Source organism: Microplitis mediator, chromosome 7 (assembly GCF_029852145.1).
Source record: "Microplitis mediator isolate UGA2020A chromosome 7, iyMicMedi2.1, whole genome shotgun sequence".
Classification (NCBI taxonomy): Eukaryota; Metazoa; Arthropoda; class Insecta; order Hymenoptera; family Braconidae; genus Microplitis; species Microplitis mediator.
This window is the reverse complement of record NC_079975.1, coordinates 6450890-6478783: the sequence shown is the minus strand read 5'-3', so window position 1 is coordinate 6478783 and position 27894 is coordinate 6450890. Positions and strand designations below refer to the sequence as shown.

General features: G+C 31.7%; 1 protein-coding gene across 1 annotated transcript; it reads left to right on the top strand.

The window, feature by feature from the left end:
- The first annotated feature begins 783 nt into the window (after window positions 1–783).
- Window positions 784–26336, top strand: LOC130671045 (uncharacterized). Its single transcript, XM_057474731.1, has 11 exons — window positions 784–1636; window positions 10355–10511; window positions 11806–11944; window positions 12317–12381; window positions 13480–13731; window positions 14139–14456; window positions 14915–15209; window positions 16796–16941; window positions 19030–19758; window positions 19842–20087; window positions 22040–26336. The coding sequence occupies exons 2-11, from the start codon at window positions 10427–10429 to the stop codon at window positions 22135–22137; spliced, it is 2373 nt and encodes a 790-aa protein (XP_057330714.1). The 5' UTR covers window positions 784–1636; window positions 10355–10426; the 3' UTR covers window positions 22138–26336.
- The last annotated feature ends 1558 nt before the right edge of the window (window positions 26337–27894 follow it).

Genomic DNA, 27894 nt, shown 5'->3' with positions numbered 1-27894 from the left:
TAAGTTATCTTGAGTCAAGAATATATTTTGAAAGACAACCCTGGTGAAAATTTTTCGGAATTTTCTCCGAATAACTCTGAAAAAGTCTTTAGAATTTTAAAAAAGTCTTTAGAACTTTAGAACCGAGTTTTTCAGAGAAAATTCCGAAAAATTTCCACCAGGGAAACGTTTTCTGGACCCTGGTTAAAAATACTGATTGAAAAGAATTGAGAAGCGGCCACTCCATGCAAACTGTATGTCTATAAATACAAACAAAAGAATTGAAATTATTGAAAAGAATTCGAATTTTATCATTTTTAATTCTTTTCAATCATTATTTTTAACCAGGGGAACCAAGTCAAGATTTTTTTAAGCCAAGAGAACTTATCTTGGTCAGAGGTGATTTCTACTTTATCCTCGAAAATTGAGGTTTTCAAAGAAATTTTCTTGAATCAGAATACTTACTTACAGTCGAGAATTTTTTTTCTATGTAAGTAATATTGTCAACATAAAGACTCTTTATGAACTTTTGAATACAACCAAAAAGATGGAAGCGAAATATAGATGTAGCCTAATATAATACAGAAAAATACCTTTTCTATTTTTTCTCGTATCCTTATATGCTCTTTTGCCAGTAGGCTGCATTGCGCCGGCGTTGGTGATACATATACTCTATGAGCAATTGGTGAGACGCATATTTGAAATAAAGGAAGCGAAAACCCAAAGCACCTCTTGTTTAGAACCTGAAAGAAAAGAGGGGCGCCACTGGCTCAGCCCTTCGGATTGTGACGTTTCGATCAACGAACGAGCGCTCCAGTCTATTCCGGGCATCCTAGTGGGGTGTGTATTTTGTAGATTTCGATATCGAAAAGTATTTACTTTCGACGCAAGTCAATACCGTCATCCTGCCATCATTTGCTCCGATAAATTGTCATGTGCTGGTTGAAAAAAGTTGATTTTTATACCCGCTCACAAACGGTATAAGTATTTGTTCAGTATTCATTCATTATTCGTGAAATAATGATGTCTTAACAATCATACAGGATTAATTCATGTATAGAGAAAAGCTTCCAACAGTCGATCGATAACACGCATTCTGATTTTATCTACAAATACATTTTCACGTCGAAAGCTACTTTTACTATTTTTTTTAAATATTTGAACTATTGTTAATTAAACTAGTGTTTATTATTTATCTACAACTGTGTTCGTGTTTTCTTAGGAATGATAAATAATTTCTGTATTCACAGATGATTTTTTTAAATTAAAAAGACAAAAATAAAGTCTGACGACTACAGTTAATAAAATGCCACCCTGGCCATAGCAGAATATTGATAATGATGCCTTCACATCGTTATTATTATATTCTAAGTGCTCCTTTTATAACATAACACAAGTTTTCGTTAAATGAATTAAATTAGAAAATAAAAGTGAGTCTCATTGAATATATCTGAGCTATTTAATATTTATTTGTGAAGTGATTTCGGCATTATCGTTCTGAAATGATTATGAAGAGTGTGATGTTGATTAATATAATATGAAATTCTTGTAATTTAACGTTCTTTAATCAAGTTCATAATTAACATATACTTTAAGTTGAACTGGCGCTTTATGATGATCATTAAATGGTGATTCATATAGTTCTCCAAAAATAAAGGTGGGTTATTATAAAATATATTAATTTTGCATTTAAGGTATTTACGTTAATTAATTTAACGAACTCATAATATAAAGGCAGTACATTGGACGTGTAGGACTATCGTGAAATCCACAGGAATTAAAAGTGTATACATGCTCAGTAATGATTTTATTCCGAAATATATGTATATATATATATATATACCATCGAAGAAGGTCAGGCAAAGTGGAGGGTCTGAAAATTTTCGTGAGATGAAAAATTGTGTAGAGTTTTTTTCAGCTGTCACTTATTAAATTATCGGTTTCCATCTAGAGATTTTAATTTTCGGATACTATTTCCACTATACTTTCTCACTGAAATTTTTTATGTTGTTAACTCTCTGGTCTAATCGATCCACAGACTGAGAAAAAAAATTTCTTTTTGAAATATTGTATTTTCTTCTTACAAGAAATTATGCTATCGGAAATATTCAATGTAATATATTTTCAGTGCGAAAATTTGAAGTTCTATTCAAAATCATTTTCTTAATTAAATATCTGAGTTCAGCTTAAGAAATACTGATTTTTCATGGGGCTGAAGATGGAACGTTTTTCGCCGACGAAAATGAAAAAAATTTATGTAATTTAACTTTAGAGGTGACTTAAGGGGTAGTTGGGAGAGGGCCGCAATTTTCGGATGACGAGCGAAACATTTCAGAAATCCAGATCCAGTAGATTTTTTTACTTTTCATTTCGTTTCGTGAAAAACCTTCCGATCTTCAAGTACATGATTTCCCTTATTTTTTTCGAGTATTAATTCCGATTTTCTTCCGTGATATTCCATCGGTCATTGTCTATCAAAAAACAACATATATATTTTAATTTTTTTTGTTTTCTCTTCTCGAAAAATTAGTTGTTGTACTAAATTTTCACCAAGTTTCGAACTTAAAAACTTTAGTTTCATAGATCACTGAAAAATTTTAATAATCTTGAAACAAAAAAAATCTAATGTTTCTTTTCCTTTTCAAATTTTTACCGAGCTATACATAGAAAAAAAATTACTATTGCCGAAAAATTTCTGGAGAAGAGAATATATATTCCCAATAATTATCAAGAATATATATTCTCGTCTCAATAATATAGAAGCATGACACAAAAAATATTGGTTTTGTTCAAGTTTCATCAGCCTTCGATCTATTCCAATAGTTGATCTGGAATTCCTTGATTAAAAACTCCAATTGAATCCGATTGCAAAATCTAAATCGGAAAATAACTAAACATATATGTTATTTTCCAATTGAATCCATTTGATCCGGAAATAGTATACTTTTTTTTCGTTTATTTTCCGATTGAGGCCGATTTAAGTTCTCCGATCAGATTCAATCGAAAATTGATAATTTTTTTCCCAATTGAAATTTATTTAGTCAACCGAAATGCCTCAAGAGAATTTCGATTGGCCAATTGAATCTGATTGAGTTTCAATCAGACCCAATTGGATTCAATCAGAGTTTTTAATCAGGAAGTCAAGTATTAATTTCCTTCCTTCAAGAAATCTTTATTATGCAAAATATATAAATTTAAAAAAAAATTATTTAAAAAAAATTTCTGAACCACGAAAATCTGTTCTGAGTAAAAATACTTTTTGCTCTCAGTGTATACCAAGTATTACTACGTATAAAAGTAATGATCTGAAAATCTCACCTCGAAAAATGAACGGTTGCTCAAACATATCAAAACCCGGGTCATAATATCTAGCCTCAATCGAGTCTCACTGAGTAAAAAAAGCATTTTGAGCCTCAAATGATGTTCAAAAAGCCTCAAAGAGCTTCAAATGATGCTCAAAGATCCTCAAATAATACTAATCAAATTTAAATTACAGCCAAGACTAGGCTTTTTGAGCATTATTTGAGGCTCAAAATGCTTTGTTTACTCAGTGAGACTGGATTGAGGCTTACTTGGGTTCGATGAGGCTAGATTGAGGCTGGATATTATGACCCGGGAAATCTGTAAAATTTCGATATTTTAACGCATCTTCATAAAATTTTATTTTATGTAAAATTGTCATATATAAACTCTAAAAAAAAATGTGTTGGAAGTGTATTATTGTACCACACATTAATGTGTACTACGTTTAAGGCTTTAAGCAAATCTACAGTTTTTTATAGTCGCTTAAAACACATTTCGCGATGTGAATATCTATAGTTTGCTTTTAGCGTTTAAACGTTATTTTGGCAGTAGTGTTAATTTCGACTTCACACTTAGTTTTTAAGTGTATACACTACCGGTTATAAGTTTTCGATGACTTTCTCAAAAGTTTACTTTGCCGTTGTACCGGAGGATATTTTGAAGAGTCCAAAATGGGAGCTAGTTATTCTAGTTTATTAAAAATTAATTTTTTGACATGTCGTTTGATTGTGTGAATTAGTAATAGTGATAATTAAATTAATACTGAATTTTCGTTGTCAAGGTTCCAGGCTCTAACAGGCTGTAATCGAAAACTTTTAACCGGTTAAATTAATTTCTAAGTTTTAAGTTAAAAAAAGTAACAATTACTCGATAAAACACGATTTTGTCTGATCATTTATAATCAAATCCGAAAGTTGGTCAGGTCTTCACATCCTGGTGTTTTGAGCTCTTTATATTATTGTGAATACATTTTCGAGTTCGAAAACACTCTTCCGTACATTTATTTTTAACCTCTTCAAGTTCAAGAATAGTTGTCTTGCTTTTTCTGTTAAAAAAAAAAAACGATAGATTCTCATAGCTGTATGTATAGGGTCTATACTTGATTATAGCACTTTGTCACAGAACTCATTCATTCTTATAAAATCGTTATGAGAATTTATGAGAATCTATTGGGTTCTAGACGATTTTTTAAACTCGGTGAATTGCGAAAATCAAAAGTAAACAAAAAAACTCGCAACTCTTAAATTTTTGTTACAATGAATTATGCAGTGATTAACAGAGACGTAAAAACGAAGATCTTGTATAGTTTTTAAAACGTTTAGTACATTTTTGTTTCCTTATTGGCATCGTCCTTATTGGGCAACGTGCCACATGTAGTAAATTAGATTATGAGTTAATTGTCTAGGAAAAATGAAGTAAATTGTTATTTTCGAAATTTTTCGGCATTGAAATCTTGTGAACGAATGAATTAACTTCAGTAATTAATGCAGCAATCAAACTCTAGAGCTGATATGATTTTGAATTTGACTGTTTTTTTTTCTATTTCTTTCTCTTCCAATATCTCTCGAAAGAATTAACCAATTAAGATTATTTTTGCGGCAATCCACATGCCTTATTAAGTTTGAGCTGAAAAAATATTTTTATTTTCGTATGTCTTAATTGCCACAGAATCTATTTGATCGAATAATCTGCAATTTACAGGAAAGTTGGCGGCTGATAAGATCTTTCGAATGCCGTGAGAGTCATCTCACTCGGTTGAGTCATTAAAAAGTTATAAAAAGTTTACACACACCTACAGTTACTCGGATATCACTCTGAAAAGAGTCAGAATAGTTTCCTAGGACCTCAAAACATCGTCATTTCATGAAAGTTCGATTTGCGAGATTGGGGGTGAAAACAATAGCTTCGAATTTTTCGAAAATGGACAATTTTCTTCGCCTGAAATAAAAAAAATTAAGTCAATTCATTGTGTCTTTCTCGAGTTTTAATGTTTACACGTTATTTCAAAGCAATTTCATAAAAATCTAGCCTTTGCGTTTCTTCTCATGGTGGAAATTTTAAAGTTACATGATTGATTTCTGTGCAATAATCAAAATTCTATTATTATATCTTTAGAAATATTTGATTTTAAAATCCATAAAAAATGTCGAGAAATAAATAATAAGAAATCTACTACCATTTTGGATGCCGAATGACTTTTTATTTTTAACAAGAGATTAATAGACAGCAATGATAGTATATTACACACTAAGGGAGGAAAGTAGAACATTATAAGCCGGGTGTGTAATGGCCTGCCCGAGACGAAGGCTAGTCACTAATGATTCATTGGCTCCATTACGAAATTTGAATTTGAATATATTCATGATTTTATATAGAACAAACTTGGTATCTAGTATATAATTTCGACGGTTTTGATCCCATCATTCGGCAGGAAAATATCAATATCACTACTATACTGATCTGGATATTTAAATAATAATAATAATAACAATAATAATAATAATAATAACAACAAAAGAACCTGTAAGGGAATCCTGTGAAATCTAAAATATAATTTTTATTTTCTTACTGTTTGAAACATAAAAATTTACAGTTGAAAATGATGAATTTATTTATTTGTTGTGTAGAATTTTTAAAGTAAGAAATCAAGATAAAGAAATCTTACATTATGAAACCGTAAAAATTCATTTTTATGCCTCATTTGATTAAATAATTTATATTAAATATTATAATAAGGGATTCTGATATTTAGATTTCAAAGAAGTTTGTTTCACTGTAAAAGACTGAAAGATGTATTATTTGAAATGGTAATATTGGCTGTGTAGCGACAATTCTGCAAATTTCACAGTTTCATTAAAGAAGCGGCGTATTATTATTTTAAAACGTAATATATACTCAGATGTAATAATAGCTCCTGCTTTATTTTTTCCGTGTAATTGTTAGTGGTATTCCTCATGAAAATGTACATATATTTGAAGTATAAAAAAGATACGAGATATATAGTCTCTTATACACAAAATATTAAAGAGATATATTATAACATATGCTGAAAAATGTACTCTCTAAACATGAATAGGTGAAATAAGTGAATATTCACTAATTCTGAGTGCCAACCGAACCACTTTTTGAAATTAGTGGTTCGGTTTGCACTTGGAATTACTGAATATTCACTTATTTTCACTTATTCATGTTTAGAGAGTATTGTGAGAATATTTTTAATATATACTGAAAAATGCAATTTAAATATGACGTTTCCAATGCCAAAAAAACTGTATATGGATCTTCTATTAGAGTTAAAAAGGCATAATAAAAGAAATAGCAAATCACCGTAAAATTAAAAACGCGAATTCAAATTTCAATATTTATACATGGCTCTGTATTTTTATGAAGGCCACGTTTACTTGTTCAAGCGTTCAAATAGGGTAGGAGGGGGGGGGGGGGGGCAAGCCGACCCTATTCCGTACTGGCTTCAATCGAAAAAATCCTTTAAAAAAAAAATTGACAATTTTAGATTTACGGGGAGTTGTACAGTTCACCAGAGTATAATCATTGACCGGGGCAAGTTGGACCAATGACGAAAATATCGTTCATTCGAATTTTATGTATTTGTCTACTTTATGGAAGGAAAGGAATGATTTACAAAAACAACCGATTGCCCTCTACAATTAATATATATACACCCATGTATACTGTCTTTGAAAAAAAATATGTGCAAAATACATTTCAAATACATGAAAAACGGCAACAAATAGTGTATTTCGAAAATACATAATCCACATACATTAAATATATTTGTTTAGTATTTTTTATATATGCAACCTATACATCGCATATAGTATTAAATATATATCTGATATATTTTAAATATATGTCCTTCGTACAGGATAACTAAAGTGAATAATTAATTATGCTTTAAAAACGGCATAATTTAAATTTCAAAAAATAGTTTTTTATGAATATTTAAGTTTTCAGTTTATCAATATCTTTAAGAGTAAATGGTTAATGATTTTTAGTTTGCATAAAATCACCCGTATTCATATTAACACATACACATTACGCACGCACGCGCGAATACCCTCATGGACACTGAAACATCTTTGAAAACAGTAAAAATAGCTCTCTAGGACCTCAAAACGTCGACTTCTAATGAAAACTTAATCTTCGAAATTAGGGGTTAAAACAATAACTTCACGAATTCTTTTAGAAGTCGTCACCTTTAATAGAGGGAAGTTAAAAAGGTCGATTCTTTCCCTATTTATTTCTAGTGATAGTCATCTATCCAAATGCAGTCCATGCTCAGTGCAGTAAATTTAGTGATCTCTTATTTATTCACTCGAAAAATTCTGCTGTATTGTAGCTCTTGTTAAAAGTAACTAATTTTTTTGGTCTGTATTAGCTAATTTTTTGATTTTGTTGCTAACTCTGGCTGATAATTTTTATTTTACAAACTATACGGGGATTAAGAATGAAATGTAAAAAAAAAGTGTGATAGTCTTTTATCATAGTTTTTTATTATTCGCTACACTGAAATATCAAAAAAGTGTTGAAATTTGAAATCTATTTGTAACGAATAAAAATGATCTTTATTTGAAAAATTTACTGGCCCTATTTAATAAATACATCCCTTTTGGGAATAACTGAGAAACTAATTCCCAATTAAAATTTGTAAACATTTTTAGACAAATTTGACCTGAAACAAAGCAATCAGATTCTTAAGATATTATAAAATTAGGGCTTGTTATTAATTTTTTTTTTTTAATCCCACGACGGCTTAAAATACATTCAAGTTCAGTACAGTAATGATACCAAAATTATTGTGAGAAATATGCCTTTTTTTCGAAAATTTTTTTCTTAATCATCTGTTCATAAAAGGTTAGTTCATTGTATCAACCATTAACATGGACCTTTCAAAATCTTAGCTGGAAAGCAATGACACAGAGGGCTCTGGCAAGTGCTGGAGTTTAATCAATACTGCCGCGCGTAATCGGCCAATGTGCCCGGGATGTGGAGATGTGGTTGTTGTATGCGCGATTGCGTAAGTATTACATGAACATAGAAAAGCTTTGAACTCCTTTAAGAATACTTCCATTGATGATACCTGGTCACACAATGCTGCTTTCAACACAAAAGAGAATGTACTGAGTGTAAACTATCATATCCCTAACTAGCTCAAACTATATAATTTCATCAATTTGTCAAATAGTATTTAACCTACCAAAAAATGCCATTCGGCGATGAGAATGGAAATAGATTTCTCACTGAGATATCTTATTTAACCCTAATAAAATCCGTAGAAATAGTCACTGAACAAAAAAATAAAGTCAAAAAATTGAAGCTTATTTTATCAGGTTTAACTTTATATTAGAAAAACAAGCAAGTTCTTTACTTTCTATTCGAAAGTTCTTTAGGATAGAAGCTATGGAATTAGTGTTTTTCTTCGATTTGAAAATATCGAATTGCCAACGTTTGGCGAATACTGAACCTAAGTCGGTAATTTTCTAACCTGGTCAAGAAAATCGCCCAAGCAAACGAATCTATACACGGAAAAAACAATATAGTAGTGGCAACTCTGGATTGTACCAAGTAGTATCCCGGACAGTAGTGGATACAGCCTAGATAGCATACAATACAGATGTGGTCATTAATGCCTGGTACACTAAACGTAGCCCTGCTATACTTTAGTATACCAGGCATTAATGATCATATCTGTACTTTCTGAAATTTTTTTTTTTACAGAAAGTACTCAGTACTGTCCCAGAGAGTTGCCACTACTATATTGTTTTGTCCGTGTAGTTGAGAAAAATTGATTGCTATTTTACAGAATCGGTTCAACTTTGCTTCAATAACAAATTAGATTGTATGAAATGTATAACTCATGACTTAAATAACAATTAGAATCGTTTCAACATACATTGTTATTATTATTCAGTTAACTGAAACATTTAACTTTCTTACATATAGAATGCAATAAATATTTCATGTCCAATTAGACGATGATAAAGATACAAAAAAATTTTTAAAAAAAGGTTTTCTGATTTTTAAAGAACTCACAGGACTTCTCTTTCCACTGAGAGAAACAAAATACTGCTGCTGACAAATATTTTTTTGGAGACAAAAATATACATCTTTAATAATCAAGAAATGATTCCTCTAATTATTATTTTAACTTACGACAGTAGATTATTAATCGCCGTGAATTTTTGCGATAATAGTTTTTTTTTTTTTTTTTTTTCAGAAAATTTTTTGTTTTCATTGAAGAGTTAACTCTCAATACGTTCCTCGAATAGAAAAATTTCTTAACAACTTATTGTTGTTATGGTTTCAAAATTTTTCTTGAATTCCTTAATAATCATATCTAAGTCATACCGTACAGTTTTATAGTGAAGTCAAAAACACTTTGACGGAAGTTTACTATCTGTGTATTTAATAAATTAAAACATTGCAATCAATTATTTTTTTACAACCCCTGCCTCTAGAGTTCAATATTCGAGCTTCGTATGGCGTGAGTAAAATAGATCTTTTTTCATTAATTAATGAAACTTGTACCCTGAAAACTGTAGTATTATGCCTTCGATCTTGAAGGTTCTCTTCAGTCTTGGAGGGAGTTTCCAATTACTCGATGAGAAATACGCACATTGCGATGACCAATTTATGTTTGAGTAGGAAATTTATCGCTCGACAAAAGAAGTATTCTCGTTATTTTTAGTGAATCCAACGATTTAAATAATATCGAAATCCAAAGCTTGAAATGTTTAACAAAAATTATTTTTTGTTCGAAATTTTATTACTACTTAAGGAATAGATATACATATGCACTAGAAACTGTTTATAGGGAATTCTGCGCTCTACAAAAATATATAGTGGTAATCTATACGCGTATTTCCTTGCGCGTAATAAAATTTTTTCTCGTTGCATCATATTGGAGAAGTATCATCATTTAGGCACGGTCCAGCAGCTTTAAAATAAACGCCCTTTTTTACTCTCAATAATGAAACCTTACTATATATTTAAAAAACTAAAAAAAAATATAATGCTAATAGTTATATCCACTCTAAAATTTAATACTTTTCAGATAGTCGGAGTGTGATGAGGGGTATCGGATGAAAGCGCAGCTTCACAGGCACTTTGTCCGACGTTCGGAATTATGCAGTCAATCTTTAAGATTTCAAACCCATTGCTGCTTCTAATAATCATAGCAAGTAGTCAAGCATACAATTCACGACTCACAGGTAATGTATACATGTATATATTTATTTATTTATTTATTTATTTACGCTTTCAGCAATTTACAAATTTTCATATTTCATTTGCGTTATCCAGTGCGAATAAACAAAAATAAACTACTCTCTTAAAATGAACCAGTGAAATCCACTGATTCACCAGTGGATTTCACTGGTTCATTTTGAGAGAGTACAATACATAACAAATGAACTTTAGGAATAAATTACTAAAAAAAAAAAAATAACAAAGGATTTGAATATTCTAATTATTCTCAATTTTTAATTTTTGGCTTCAGCTTTCACTCTGGTTTCCATCTCCACTTGAATTGACTTTTTGAATGAATTAAGAGATCCACCAAAGAAATTTACAGTTTTCGAGTATTCATTGACTAGTCCAAATATTCTGTTCCTGGGTCCGTTTTGTATAAATGACTTATTGGAGTATGGTACTTCTAAATAAAAGTCTATTTTCCCTCAGATTCTTATTCGGAATGTTGAACTTGATATCTGACAATATTTCTGGAGAATCAATCATATTGTTTATTGCCTTGAAAAAGAAGGTTAAATCTGTTAGTACGCGTCTTTCGGATAATTTCATGATCCCCATATTGGTTTTCTCATCTTCAACATTCATCACTACACCTTTTGCTTTCCAATACTTGACTATACACTTTATGAATAGGTTCTGGACAGCCTCCAGTCTGTCAACGTGTACTGCATAATGCGGTGACCAGATCACCGTGCCATATTCCAGTATGGGTCTAACTAACGTCATATACTGTTGTCTCAAGGTTGACAACTGCTTGAAATCTTTTCCCAGCCTTATTATACAACCTAATACACTTTTAGCTCTAGCTACCACATTATCCACTTGACTGATAAAGTTTAATTTATTGTCTACTAAGATTCCTAGATCTTTCATCATTGCTAGTTCCTCTAGACGCGTATGTTGTAACCGGATTTTTTGTTGTCTGTGAATCAGTGGCCGACTTATGGGGTACAAAAATACTATTTAACATACAGTACTTGTTCCTTTCATTGTTTTGTGAAACTTTGATCAATCGGTCCGGAAAAACGGTTCAATGGATCAATTTGAAAATGTATAGCGCTTTTGGGGGTACGTTGGGCAAAACAACAAAACTTAGAAAATTTTTGTCGAGTTACTTCTTATGATTGACGAATTAATCTAATGTATAGACCGAGTCTATAGACTTTCATAGTAGTATAAATATATATGCTTTTACATTAGAGCCTGAAATTTACTCGGAAATATAAAATTATTTATGTATCGTTTTTTTTTCAGAATGCGCATTCCCATCAAAATGGGAGGGCACATGGTTTCAAAGTGGTGTACGCCAACCAATCCTCATATCGAAAAGCTTCCTATCTAGCAAGGGTAAATGTCTTCGTAACGAGGGAGACAAGTTTCTTGTTGTTGATGAGTAAGTTATATTTAATTATTATCAAAATTGACCACGCGTGCCAGTTTCAAAGCTTCCACGATGGTCGATGTCAAATAGGTTTCATACATTGTAAACTCATGTACTTTTAATCATTGGCCTCAAAAATACTGCTAAAAAACTAATTTTTTCACTTTGAAAAATTAAGGTTCGAGGTCGATAGAGTCTGATTATTCATATTTTGAAAATCATAGACGATTAACAGATGTTATCCGTAATGTCGAAAACAGCAGGATGTTTTAAAGCTAACCCGTAGGGTCAATCGTTCTCCAAAGTTTTCATTATTGTATTCAGTTTATAACGAATTCACCCGTGACACTAAATGATTACATAATTATTATTTTTCTTTTCCAGAAAGTCTTGCTATCGTTGTGTTGTCATTCACGAGAAACACACAAACGTCTTGCAGTACAAAGAAAGTAAGTTATTTTTGTTTAAGTGCTTAACCGATATTTTTTCAATCAAAAAACTATTTTTTATTCGTTATTATATGTTGTGTATCCACACAACAATCTACTTTCATCTTAACGCAAAACACCGTAAATTAGATAGTTGTCTGCCACTTGAAGCTCTGAATCGTACCGATGAGCTTGCCGATAATTATAAAAATAAAGTCACACCCTAGACTTATGAATGCTCGTTATAATATGATTTTTAAATAGAATCGCTGCCTTTTAACGTTTCTCGAATAAAAAGGAAGTCTCTTTTCTTCTCCTGTTAATGTTTTAGTTAATTCCAAATGTTCTATTGCACTGGTCACGGACTGCTCAGGTTTCTTTTTGAAAAATGACGTTTCAATGAGACTGAAAGACCCTAGGTCTAGAAGTATTAATTTCATCTAAAATTTTTATATTATTTCCTGCAGACGTAGTTGCCAAGTTACCAATAGAAGTAATAGAAAAGGTTGGAAACCTGTGCGCAGTATAGAAAGCTAAGAGCAATTAATTAATGTAACGGGACCGAAGTTCACCTCCGTTTTACGGGAGGCCGTTTCCGCACCCTTTTGGGCATACATGTGTTTCCTAGGTGCAATAAGCCACACATTCTGCTTTTGCTTGAAATACAAATAGATTAATAAAAGGCCTTCCAAAACGTATAACCTCATCTTTGTAAACATAATTTGCCAGCTACCATTCGGAATTGACGTTGGTTATACGCGATCTATAGTCTGCCTCATCATTGTTACGTGCGGGAATATAAGCAGCGTGAACCCAGATATTCCTTTCTTCATACTTCCCCGTTAATGACCAATGCTACTATTATAAACACTATTTTGTGACAACTCAAGACTTTTTCCCCCAGAATTTTACCCTTGGTAACTTCTATATGGAAAGATTACCTCTACTGTTAGACGCAAAGAGCCGATAGTTGTCATCACGGCCCAGACTTTGAGCGAGACTATTCACGCGATTCGTCATCGAGCGTAACTTCTCTCGTTCACCGTGATAATTTAGTTAATATTAAAAGTAATCGACTGTGAAAAACTTAACTATATTACATCTTTTTTTTTATTACAGCGTTTTGCCATAATAAGAATTCCCTAACGTCACTTTGTTCGTACATAACTGGTGACGCTCTACTTTACTCAATGTTTCGGGAAGAAGCAATAGCTGTCTCTTGTCCTTTCCGTGGCCCTATGACATTCACTTACAATCGAGGTCATGGAACATGTTCAAGTCCACTCAGCAACGTCGATACCTGCACTGATGACAGTAGGCTTCTCTTTAGGTACCAAGCATGTCCCGATGTACCTGCTTCAGAAAGTGCAGGTAAGCAAAAATCTCCATATAATACATAATTTAATTACTCTTATTAACTTTAAAAGTATTTATAACAATTAATGATGAAGGTTCTAAAGTAAATGCTCACTATAGTTTGTAATATATGATGTCCGATTACTTTCTGTAAATAACTCATAATGTAATGCACGACTGGTTTCATACAAGTTCCAGAATTTGCTACCTCAGAATAAAAAATAAAAAAACAAGTTACCAAGCTTGATAATGATCAGCGACGGTCATGCACATGCAAGGCTTACTACGTTTTCAATAATGTTCTAAAACATGTGAAACATTGCCAGCTCAATTTTATTGTTTTACACTTTAAGCTGTACGAGATATAAGCTTGAAAAACCAATGACTTTTGTAGAAGAAATATATTTTCTATTCTGTTACAGTAGAGGAACTTGAATGCTTAGCTTTGTGGAAAGAAGGCAGCAGTCGATATTTGGTGGGTCGTTTACATCACGGTCATGCATCGAGTAATGAAGAACGATACCGATGTTTCGTATACGAGCGAGTTGGTCAAAGTATTGGTGGTCTCAGCAGAACGATTTTAGGGATCGATGCTATTGACCAAGAAATTACTTTTCCAGTTAGTGGACCCGTAGTTGAGGGCGCACCAGATATTTATCGAGTAGCTCAAAGTGGAGATGCGACTTGCAATGGCCTTTTTAGCCCTATGGAAGGATCGCGAACGATGACTTTGACAAAAGGTAAATAAAAAAATAATTTATGAATAAATAAACAGAAAAATTGACGAAATAGAGTACATAATTATAAATTCTTGGCGTGTGCTTCTTCGTCCTGTAACCGTGACACGTGACCTGAAATACTTAACAAAATAAGAGAGCAATGCTAGTGATTGCTTCAGTCAATAAGACAGAAATTAATTCTTAGAGAAAGAGAGTCCTTAATTCCAATTTATTAAAACTTTATTGATTCTGACCAAACTAACTTGAAAAACTAATGATCCGTTCACTAAAATAGCTCTCCTTCACCAAAAAAACTAGCTGTATTAAGCGATTAATTTACTATAAATTTTCAATAAAATAACTTATCAGTGCAAAAATGTTTACTCTTTAACAAAAAATAAATTTTTTTTTCTTAGTAAGTTCCGACTTTGTTTTAAATGAAAGCTAAATAAATTAATTACTTCGATTATTTACTCTAGTGTCGACTCCAGGAAAGTGCCGATTTCCAGAATGGCTCACTGGCTATGCGAATAATGACCTCACATGGCACACCCTTGATCTGACCAGATCTTATACTTTTCATCCAAGAAACGCAACACTACATATAACGAGAATTAACTCAAGTAATTCATGGTTTGATAGTAGTTTCTCCGGTTCTCAAGACATGATTGGCAACGATGAGGAACAAGATATCAAGATTGTTTGTAATAGCATAAAACAATCAAACCCCTCACAGACAGTCACGATGCTTGTTGCTCACTTCACGGTCGGGTGGTAAGTACTACTTTGTTTTAATGAAAATTTTATTAATTGGAAAGTGCAGGCCTCAAACGCATAATAATTGATGAATATAAAGAAGAATTTAAATAAATCGTTACACCCTTATTAAAAGAAACGATTTAAAACGATCAAAAAAAAAATTTTTAAATACTTTTTAATGCTTTTGAATACTTTTGAATCGCTTTTCTTATGGGCACTTAACATTGCGAATCGTTTCTTTTAATCAGGGCAATCAGAACTTTGTTTTTGTTCAAATCATTCATACAAATAGAGCTTCTCAGCAAGTTAAAAGTTTGTAGTGATCAGAAAAATAGCTAAAAAAAATCCGAATCAGAAACTATTCTATGTTAATGAAACTAATAATGGTAGGGGAGACCGGGTATGGTTGTCACAGCGGTCATAACAGAAAACTTAACGAACGAAATACGAATATTAATCGACATCAAAAAATTCTTTGACGCCGATCGATGAATCGATCTCCCCTACATAAATATTCACATTATCATACAAACAAAGATTTTTGTTTTAAATTTATCTGAATATCATACAATAGTCTTTTACTCGTTAACGCTTAAGAACATGCCTTATTTATGTGCAATATGTAGTTAATTTTTATCATAACCCAGGTGAAAATCGGCGTGCATGGTTAAGCATAATTCAGGCATGTCAAAGCATAACTCGTGCAAAGTCATCCTTGAGTACGCATGAATCATGTATGACTACGCATGATTTACGTAAAGTTATGCTTGATCACGCATGATTCATGCAGTCATGTTTGATCATACTTAATTGTACTTGATCAAACATGAGCATGCATGATATGCACAAAGTCATGTTTGATCGTGCATGATTTAAGAAAATGCATACTTGATCATGGATAATGAAGAAAAAATGGTCGTACGCGATTTCTACAACTTCATGCTTAAGCATGTATGGATCGTCTATGATTCTGCATGGTCATATATTATTTATGCGAAATTATGTTTGACCAAGTATGATACTTACAAAGTCATACCCAATTATATATAGTCTATAGGCAGTCTAGCACTGTCAGTAAAGCTGATTACGAATATCAAGGTTATTTTTATCGTCGTCCATGCATTGAATTGTACCCTGATTCAACAACTGAATTCGATCGAATTAAACAGAATTAAATTTTTAATTCTATTTAATTCAGATAAATTTTGTTAATTCGGTACCTAACTTAACAATGAATTCTGTCTAATTCGGCAGGAAAACCAGAATTTGTCCAAATTAAAACGAATTTAAATAATTCTATTCGGTTTAATTCTGATTAATTCGATAATAATTCTCCAATTTCTGGTTCTGAATCTGAATTAAACTGAATTAAAACGAATTTGAAATTTTTAAATCAGTTTGATTCTGTTTAATTCAAATTCAAATTTTCAATTCAGTTGAATTCTGTTTTGCAGAATTCGACAGAATATAACAGAATTTAAATTTTTAATTCGGTCGAATTCAGTTGTTTAATCAGGGTAATAAATAAATTTTATAAACAATTGAGAAAAACTAAATAGAGATAATTAAAAAAATTGTTTTATGAAATGTTTCTTTTATAGCCAAAGTGGTTTCGTATGCATGACATTTTACAAAAGAGATGGTCACATCATGGAAGTACAAACTGGTAACACTGCCTCAAGACCCGAAGAAGCATGCGGCCTTTCTCACTATCAATCTCGCAATATTCCCTACCTTACATTAGTTAGTAAGTATACTTATAATAAATTACTTCAATCTTGATAAATATCGTTACTATTGATACCTAGGATATTTTAAGCTTGCCTAGTTCAGTAAGAAGTCTAAAAATTTACCTAGATCTAAATTTTTAAACAGATATACGTATAGATCAGTGTAGATCTATGGAGATTTATCCAAAAATAAAATACTAAATCTATACAATTCCATTCGACCGCCCGACATCTACGGAGATCGAAAAAATTAAATATGTATGATTCAATTTCATTCACGTTAAACTACATACATCACCGTAGATATATGCATATACATTTATTATATAAAAGCAAAATACCACTCACTCACTTGCTCATTCAACTCGAGATCTCTGAAACTATAGATCCTATCGACTTCAAATTTGATTCCATATACATTCCTTTCATAAAACTCCTATTCAACGGATTTTTTACCGAATTATCACACTCCCCTAACGATTGGTCCGTTTTAATATCGTAATAATATCAGTAATTTTGCATAAACTATTGTCTATAAATCTATGATAGCCCCACATTTCGAATACTGTAGTACTGTTATGTTGAATTATGATCAAGGTAAGCTTAATATTCTTCAAAAATTGAAAAATCGTGCTATGAGACTGATTTTATGAAAGAATAGGTATACCAATATTAAGTGCTCGATACTTTAGGCTGGATATTTGTGAAACAAAAATTAATGTATAATTGTTGCTTACTCATAATCAAGATGATTGATTAACTAACACCATCTTATTTGTCTGATCAAATAAGTATCGCTAGTAAACATAACTACATGGAGAAAAAAATATTGTGATTGGCACGATCTACTGGATAGTGATTTGTGTATCGTGAAGGAAGTGATCTGTAGAGCTACTGTCGCGATCCATTCTAGTCCCATTCACGATCCGTATTCCTGTCAGCACTATACGTAACAATACGGGTACTAACCTCCGAATAGCTAAGAAAGTATCGTGACAGTCAGTATACTGTATCGCGCTGGTCACAATATATTTTTTTCCGTATACTTTATCCGTAATAACAGTTTAATCGATATTTTAAAAATACAAGGACGTCAACTGCTGAAAAAACTATCGTTTGTCAAGAATATATCTATGTAACAATTTTTTTTAATTCTTGAGCAAGTCTGCTCTCAAGATCGATAGGTGATAGTCTTTTTCTACGTATGTGTCTTGCTCCAGATACAGTCATAATTTTATTTCAATGTTATCTTATTTTTATTTTGATGAAATGTATATGGGGCATTCCATGCCAACTCACCGAGGTTTTGACCCGACCCCCTTCGATTTCGCTGAAACTTTTTTATCATTTTTTATCCTACCAAAGACATTTTTCTGAATTTTTTCAGATTTTTTTACCCAACCCAAAAAAATTTACGAATTTTTGAAAAAAATCGCTCTTTTTTTTTTAAATTGCTATAACTTTCTCACAAATTGACCTTTCGGCACTTTTTTTTTTTAAATTTGTGTTTTTAAATGTAGTTTTCAGAAAAGAATACAAAAAATTTTTCGGAAGTCACGATATATGAATTATTTCAGTTTTTTCAATAAAACCGTCATTTTTTCGAAGTCCGAAACCTTCGATTCTCAATTTTTTTGTTTCAAAAAAAACTTCAACCAAGACAGTATTTATCCCCGCTATTCCCATTTTGTGCCGACTTTTCTTTATATTTTGTTTTTTCGATTGAAAATAAAAAAATTTCTAAATTTGGCTTATTTTTTATGACTTTGCGCTGAAGTTTTTTTGGATTGTTTTTAAAAGCTCAGAAGTTGAATAAAATTGGACAAAAACGACCGTAAAGTGTATTAGGGGCAAGGATTGATTTTTTCGGAAGAAAATTCCGAATTTTTCAATATAGTGAAACCTAAACCTACAATTAACCTTCTCAATAAGACAATTTATAGATAAACTCAGAAAAATATAGATAGCGGTGATTTGACATGGAATGCCCCATATGTATATAAAGTAGCTAACGCTAATAAAGAAACACATTACGTTCAAAATAATCTCTGAACACTGCGAAAACTGATATTCGAATAAAGAAAAATGTTTTTTTCTTTTTGCAGCAAGTTCATCAAAACCACAACAGTGCCCTTATCTTGGAAGATTTACAGTTTCTGGTATTCATGATAATCAAAGAAACACACGTGAAAATCAACATACTTCACAGAATTCTTTGATAGTGAAAATACAGGAGGCGAATAAAGTCAGACATACTGAAGATCGGGAATTCCAAAAAGTTGATGCTGAAACTGAAAAGAAGCGAATTAACAACAAATATTTAATCCGCGAGCGCATTGGAAGAAAAGTTAGGTCTAATCATTCTAATCGATATCACAACAATCTAAAACGAGTAAGAACTCGAAGAAAGTCTAAAATAGACGTCACTGATGATACACTATATAGAATAGCAAGAAGTCCGAAAATAGAAGATTTCCAAAGGAATGTGGATACAATTCCACAAGTTCGTCAATTACAGTCTTTAAAATCAGATGATACTTTATTAGATGAACTCCACAACCCTAACGAAGATTTTGAAATCAACAATAAGCCACTAATAAAATTATTTGATTCCGAATCTATTTCTCTTTCTTATCATGATTTACTGCGAGTAAAAAGAAGTCTTCAATCCAATGAAAATGAAGAGTTTAGTGATGATCCGGAAAAAAGAGGAAAACGAGAAGAGGATGATCTCCAATGCAATTCTGAAATTACTACGCTCACTATTGGTTGCTCTACTGCTGATCGAATGGAATTTCAAAGTGATTGTATGGATGATACCGAATCTATAACAGGTTATTTCAATTTCTTGTGACTTCTATAAAGTTATAAACTAACGGACAAATAAAAATAATAATTATTTTATTGTTACCCACAGCTTATTCATGTCATGGTCGGTGGTTTGATTCTGAAGGAACACAGTTTGTTATAGCAACTCCTCTGGCCCAAAGAGCTGATTGGTCAAATGGTAACAATGAACCTCAAACCTTCAGAAACAGTCCAAGACTGTGCTTCATGTATCGTGAAAATGGAGGAGTTGTAAGTCTGACTGCAAGTCCTGTTGCATGTCAAAGAGGCATCCCTCCACCTCCGCCAATGTTGGCTTTTAATGTCACAAGCATCGGTAATTAAAATTTAATTTATTGTTACGACGTGCCACGACTAGATAACCGAAGACAAAAACATTCGCGCGACAGAACCAAAAAACCTCAATCCCGGTTATTTATGTCGTGATTTCCAATCCGGAAAAAATTGATGTTGTACATGTTTGAGGCGATGGTGACACGTACGACGCCATTGTGATGTATAACTGACACGTGTACACTCTAATGTCTATCTAATAACTGGTCGATAATTAGTAGATACCCGCGTACTTAGATAATGTGGAATTTAGCTCGTCAATTCACCAGCTTATAGTCTTTATCGAATCAAGGATTCAATAGACACCAAACAGTATTAGGTTTCATCCCAGATGTGTTACGGTTTTAAATAAAAATTAATTACTAAGTATATTAATTTTTCATGATACCAGCATCGAAACTTAAAGCTTCAGTGTCTCTACAGCCAGTCAAAACAAGCTAATTTCAAACCGACGCTGCAAACAACTACTAGCGAATTTGTAATTCACAAATACCTTTATACAGCAAGCAGAAACACTATTGTTTCTGTCCGGTGTCAGTTATATCGCGTGCCAAATGCCAAAAGGGCATATAATTTTTTTTTTGGTGCCAATCGTTTTGTAAACATGTTCTAAGCCTAAAAATAAAAAATAAATTTCCAAAGTCAAAAGGGCATAGATCTTAAGAAACGCCCTTTTGGCGTTAGAACGTCAAAAATTTTTTCTGCGGATCTTTACGTTTCGAGCAACTCTAAAAAGAATGCCAAAAAAAAATTTTTTTATACGCCCTTTTGGCATGGAACCCTATCTAACTGCTGTAATACGCCCTTTTGGCATTTGGCACGCGATATTTAATGTTCATTTGCAGCCTTATTACTCTCATTTGTTTACTTGTTACTTCAGTTTACTCATTTCATTTTTTAAGCGACAGTTTTAATTAACCAAATAAAATTACTAAAAAATGAGTGAAAATAATCTTTTTGTCTCGTTTACTCTTTAATAAGTGACTGTAAATCACAGATTTCTCATTTTCTAACGATTCTCCGCATCATCGACTTGAAATAAACTTGTTTCTAACTGGCTGCTGACACTGGAATTTTAAATTCCGATGCGGGCAATCATGAAAAATATAGTGTATGACTCAGGATGAAACACGATTTCAGACTAGGGGTGATGTCTTGTTTCATCCCTTGTCACACAATATACTATTAATCTATTACGAGTTGGTAAGTTAACAGCTATACGAACGTAAATTAACGCCATCTATGTGTACACGTAATGACATCACTATCTATATGCCACGTCACTATACAACCGCATTTTTTCAAAAAACTGTCATGGATATTTTGTCCACACTGAGAGAAAAGTGCATGGTTGTTGTAATTAGAAAGGGAGGGGATTGAAAAAATAGTCATCTTAACTAATATTACTAGTTTCTTGAACTATATCATAGTGCCCGAAACTATTTGGAAGTAGTAGTTTTAACTAAGTATTTGTTTTGTTGTGGTAACTATTTAATATTATTTCTCAGAACTGATACTCGAGCAGAATCACAAATGTTTCAGCAATTGAACGATTATAATTTCATTAATTTAGCATCATTTAATTCGTCGACGAATATAATTAAGGATTTTTCTTCATTATTTTTTTGTAATAAGAATACCATTTTTTACTTAGTTACGTTCGCAATTGTCATTGTTCATTGAACTATAACACAGTTAAAATAACTATGATATCATCGTAAATTTTACAACTATATATGAGTTATCTGAACTGAGGGTAATAGTGGAGGCTTCATTGAACTTATGTTTTTCATAGTTCCGAAAACTAGTTTTTTCTCTCAGTGCATGGATACTCTGCCCGCGGTTATTCAGTTACGGCACCTGTTACAAGTATAATTTATTGTAAATATAAGAGTTAAAGAATAATAAACTATACATAGAATAAAATTTTTACAGGCCGCTGCATGGATGACAACAGCAGTATAAGTCAGCGGGCGTCCTACCTTATGATGATTACAACTGTCATCATTTTGTACCTTGAAATTCTCAGGTGATTTTGAGCATCATTTAAGTTAATGATTGAAAAAGTGAATCTTCGTGATAAATATCGCACAAATTGTAAAGTTTCTAATTATTTAGTTGCGAACTCCATAAATAGTGACCTCTTATAAATAAAAAAAAATTTTATGCACTAACATTTTTTAAATGTATAATAACAAACAGAGCTCTATTTGCTACACAAAAGTTTGTCATTTAGTATAATAGCGCGTAAATTTATTCTGTACAAAATTTATTAAATTTTTTTACCAGGTTGTTATAGAATTTATACTGATTAATTGTAATAACGAAACAAAAAAAAAAAACTTGCAATTAATTCATATCAAAATACATGGCAATAGATTAAATTTTTAACCACAGTAAGAAATTTAAAATTGAGTATAACGATGTCAAACATACAACAGTGGATGTTTTAACAAAAATAATGTAGATATTAATTATTAATTAGAATTAAGATTAAATTACATCAGACCATGGTGTATTTAGCGAACATAAATTAGTAGTTTTTAAGGAAGTGATCCAATGCAATACAATTCAGACTGTAAAATAAGATGTTATTATTTGTACCGATTAACTTGATTGAAGAGAGTGAAGAAGAATGGTTTTGGAATAAATAATAGTAGAATGAAAAAGTAAAAGTATTAAATCAAGTTTAAGAAAAATACAAAATTTTTATAAAATGGATAATGTGTAAAATGTAAATTGCTGTAACTGTGATCAACTATCTTGTGTATTAAAATAAAGAGTAAGAGATAAAAGGCCGAAATTAAAAAAACACTGCAGTATATATATATACATATATGTATGTATAGATGTATATATATATACATCTTTATTATCTCTTCATTAATCGCTTAATCAAGTTTATTAATCGACTGTTTTATTTTTTACTCACGGCAAGAAAATATAAAGCGAAAAAATATGTTAATATTTCTTCAACTGATACATATAAAAGCAATAAATGACACGAAAAAGTTGTATGTATAAATTATCGATGCTGTTATACTTATATTAAAAAGAAAAAAAAAAAAGATAACCTATACAAAACAAAAAAAACACGAGACAAAGTCTTCCCAGAAAGTAAGTCGTCGTCGGGAATTGTCGGAAATTTTCGGTTTGTAATGTTAATGTGTAGTAATGACGTAAAATTATACTTGTTTTTTAATAGTGGGAGTAAAAACCGTGGCTTACTCTCTGGGAGGACCTTATAATATTTCTTTAAAGAATTACTATTGTCAAGTGAATGTTATAATTAATTAACAAAATGAAATAAAAATCATAATAACAACGATGATAATTGTACAGAGAAATATTAATCATACAATGAATGAAGTTTAACTGAAAATTGATAATGATATTATTGTAATTTATACAGAGTCTATATGGTATTATGTAATTATACGAAATACTCATCTTTTCAGTAATTATCATCTCAAATAAAAACGAGAAATTTTTTTAAACAATTACGTTAACGAGTTCCATATAAAAAATAGTATCGTGCTGTAATTAATACTGATATAATTTTCAATTTTTGCTTGTTTTTTTATTTTTATAATTTTCTATTTATTCATTTTAAAAATTTAATTGATAATAAATATAGTTATAGTTGAGTCCGTAAAAGAATGATCTTTCTTCCCACCATTTTTCTACAATTAAGTCATTACTACTACTGCGCATGCGCGTAAGTGCAAGTTCATGGACTTCATCATAGCCAAGTAGTAGAAGAAAAGTTCATTCTTTTGCAGACAACTATAAAAGCAAAGTATTAAAATAGTTAATATTTCTGCAAAGAAATGTCATCGTTATGAGTACAGCAATCGTTGGCTCAGTGTTTTATAGATTCAAAATTTTTTTATAAGAAAAAAAAAATTTTGATGAATTGTAAGTTCATATAACAAATTATTAATTCAGTTTGCTTAGAAATTAGTACAGTAGAATTATGCTAATAATTGAAATAAATTTAAGATTCGTAGATTTTAAGGTTATTGTGACAGCAATCAGATGCCCTAATAGGCTAAATTTATTAATTTAGTTTTAAAATTTGACGGTATAATAAAGGCATAACTATTAGTACTGAATAATATAAAGTTAAATTTAAAAAATGTGAGTCGAATCGAGAATTTAATTCAATAAGCAGTCAAAAAATTTGTAACGAAATTATGTTCATCATTGCATTACTGACTATGGAAGCTTCGAATTTATAATTAACAATTGTTAATATATTACCAAAATTCCGATACCTATTAAAACACCTAAAAACATCGATACATCAATCGAGACTTTGCTTTTACTAAAACCCCACAAATTTAATAAATCATAATGGCCCAAAAACGTTGATGGCCAACGTTACAAACAAAGCAGCTTTCCTGATTAGAAAATATCATCTGATAGATTAATAATGATAAAGGCACATAAGAAGTAGCATGTGAAGTATTCAATACAGTCGAATTCCATTAACTCGGACAGTTAATCTACAGGGAAAAAAGTAGATAGTACTGGTTACTGTTCTGCGCAGTAATCGATGAAAAACATGGGAAAAAATACATTTTAACATGACTGATTCATATTAGAACAGGAGTAAGTCATTTCTTCCCTGATAACGAAAAATGATTTAAAATGATTAAAAACAATTTGAAATGATTTAAAACAATTTGAAATGATTTAAAACAATTTGAAACGACTAATGTATGGATATACACTTAGCATAGGTTAAATCATTTTTCTTAATCAGGGTTAACACGTACTATTACTTTTTGAACAGTAACTAGTGCTGTGCTACACAGTAGATGAAACATATGACTGGTTATACTGTTAAAATAGTTGCTGTTCGTGGTTAAAAGAGTATACAAACCGGGTATCATTTTCATTTATTAGTGTGGTTATTCATTTGGCAGCACCACGAAAACCGTAGAATCCTCGGTTTAAAACCTCTTAACAATAACTAGTCATATATTCCATGTACTATGTAACCAAAACTGGGTGACTTCTCAGGAAGGGAGGGGAAGAAACCACGCCCGCTCTTGACCAAAATGTGGTATGTCAACTAATACATGGGATTGGTACTATGGGCGAATCCTCTCCAAGCCATCATATGGGAAACCAAATGCTTAGGATTCACTGGGTTTGGACTCGCAGTGGATGTTGGTTCGGCACCCACACATAAAAGGATCTTTGATCTAATCATCGATCCTAGGGTACTGCCAATAATGAGCTTATGCTCAATATTTCGCTATGATCATATTATGGTAGAAGATAGGGATGTACAGATGACAGAGGAGATAGACTTTAGTCTCATTATATTAATTAATTAATGTACTGAGTAGCACAGCACTGCCCTGTTTAGAAAATTTAATAGAATCCAATAGATTCTCATAAATTCCTATAGAGATTTTATAAGAACGAATGAGTTCTATGAGAAGTGCTTGGTTAAGTATAGGGCCTTATGCATACAGCTGTAAGAATCTATCGGATTTTTTAAACAGAATAGTTACTGTTTAAAAAGTGATGGTACGTGTTAAGCAATGACTCAATACTTTTCTAATATGGATCAGTCATGTTAAAATGGATTTTCCCGATATTTTTCGTCGATTACTGCATAGAACAGTAGATAGTAACCAGTACTATCTATTTTTTTCTGTTTACGAAGGAGTGGAAATTTCCTGGAAATTCCGACTTATCAAATGCTACTCCCCCTTTAAAGAGTAAACTACATATATGCGCTCTTACATATACATGTACGATGCATATGTAAATATACAAATGTATAGAAACAGTGGAAGACAGCTTAGCTCGTAGTAGGGGTTAAGATTGAGGGAAAGTTCCGAGTTAATGGACTCCGACTTTATAGACTTTAACTGTATATTATTCGGTTAAAATTATGTTGAACTGTTTTTGATAATTTTGAATCATCATTTAAAAACAGGGTCCTCTTATTAGAAATCTTATGCTGAATCTGATTCATATTGTAATAAAAATGTGACTGTTGTAGATGGTATCTAAAAAACAAATGCCTTCATCTTACTTTACGTAGCAACGTTATCACACTTGAGTAAAAAATCGTAAAAAGCAAAAATATTATACTTCTGTGAAACTCAACAAAACACCTATTTTGACATCAATATTATCACGTTTTTACTTCTCTGACGTTGTCAATAATAATTAATAAATCTTTATTCAATATTTTATAAACCATTGTGTTATTATTCGTGATCATCACTGTTGAAGTAAAATCGAATGTCGTCGTTATATACTTGTCTCATTTTATTTATTAGGCTGTCAAGTAATAATACGAAACAAAATTATCTTTTATTCATGATAATACTAATATTAAATAAATTTTTAAAGAGAAGAAAATATTCGAAAAATTTTAAGTGTATTCTTCCGACGCTCATTTTACGTATTGAATAATCAATTCACTTTTATTAATCATCGGAGCGCGATTCCTCTTGAAGAAGCTAAACGAAATATCAACTGTTTAACTAACAGAAAGTATATATTTTGACAGTACGATATCGGTAATTCTTCTTTATTTCATTCAAAACGAATGGTTTTTAATAATAAATAAAATTGAAAAGAAAAAAAAATTAATAAGAATATTTTGGTTTAGCCATTTTTTGATTCTGTTGATAACGACAGCTATCCTTCTTCGGGCCTGGTCTACGTTGCGTGCAAAGATGACTACTGCGACATCATCAGCGAAGCCGACCAGAAAAGTTTCATCAGACATATCCTAAACAAATGGTCGTAAATAAGATTCCAGAAGCCAGGTCTAGATACTGAACCCTGAGCAGACCTTGCCGTGATTTCCATGCTGTCTTTGCCATCTATTGTGTCATACAGTAGACATGTCATCAATAGTCACTACCCAGATAGCAAAATGACGGCTTGATGAGTTCTGAATGAGTTCCTATTTATGATTTGGACGTCTCATCAACATCTTGAAGAAGTCTTTAAGAAGTTCTCAAGATGTCGAATGAGCCACCTAGCGAACTCAGTAAGACGTCTTTAAAAAGAGTTATTTTTTCTGACTTCGCAAATAAGACTTCAGTATGAATTTACCATGACGTCTTAAGGAGCTTCTAATTTTGACTTCATAAATAAGTTAAAAAAAAATACATTTAGAAGTCACAAAACTGACGTCTTATTTATGGAGTCTTCAAGAACTCTTAATTAAGAGTTCTTAAAAATGACACCTTTGAGAAGTCATTATAAGACTTCTTGAGAACGCCTTCAAAAAGGCGTCGAAAAGTAGTCATTCCGACTTGAATGCTGTCTGGGTAAACAATCTCACAATGTATTTAGGGATTATGTCTATCGTAGAGAGTTAAAAAGGCGTCTTTGACGGTGATAGTTAAGAGTACACACACTGCATGCTCTATTGTTTTGGTCCCAGTTTTCTGGCTTTTTTTCTAGAGCTTCCATATATCGCAGTACGCTCTATGGCTCCGTAGAAACGAAATTTTGTAAGCTTTTGCAAGACTGCCCAAAACGTCCAACATACAGAGGGCCCTATATACCCTAGCGGTTTTGGTGCCACCGTGAGAACTCGGAAAAAACTCGACAGAAACTCGGTGTTTCGAGGGTGTTTTGACAGTGTTTTCGCGGTAGAAACGTGGCGTTTCGTGTGCAATTACGACACGGAGTTTTTACGGAGTTTTCACCGTGTTTTTGAAGAGTTTTGCCAGTTTTCTCTTGGAGTTTAGTTGGTGTTTTCTTGGAGTTTCGTCGGTGTTATCACGGACTTTTGTTAGTAT

Coding starts and splice junctions, on each gene's coding strand:
- LOC130671045 (XM_057474731.1), top strand. CDS start 10,427: ATGCAGTCAATCTTTAAGATTTCAAACCCATTGCTGCTTCTAATAATC. Junction 10,512..11,805: donor ATACAATTCACGACTCACAG/GTAATGTATACA, acceptor TTTTTTTTTCAG/AATGCGCATTCCCATCAAAA. Junction 13,732..14,138: donor ACCTGCTTCAGAAAGTGCAG/GTAAGCAAAAAT, acceptor ATTCTGTTACAG/TAGAGGAACTTGAATGCTTA.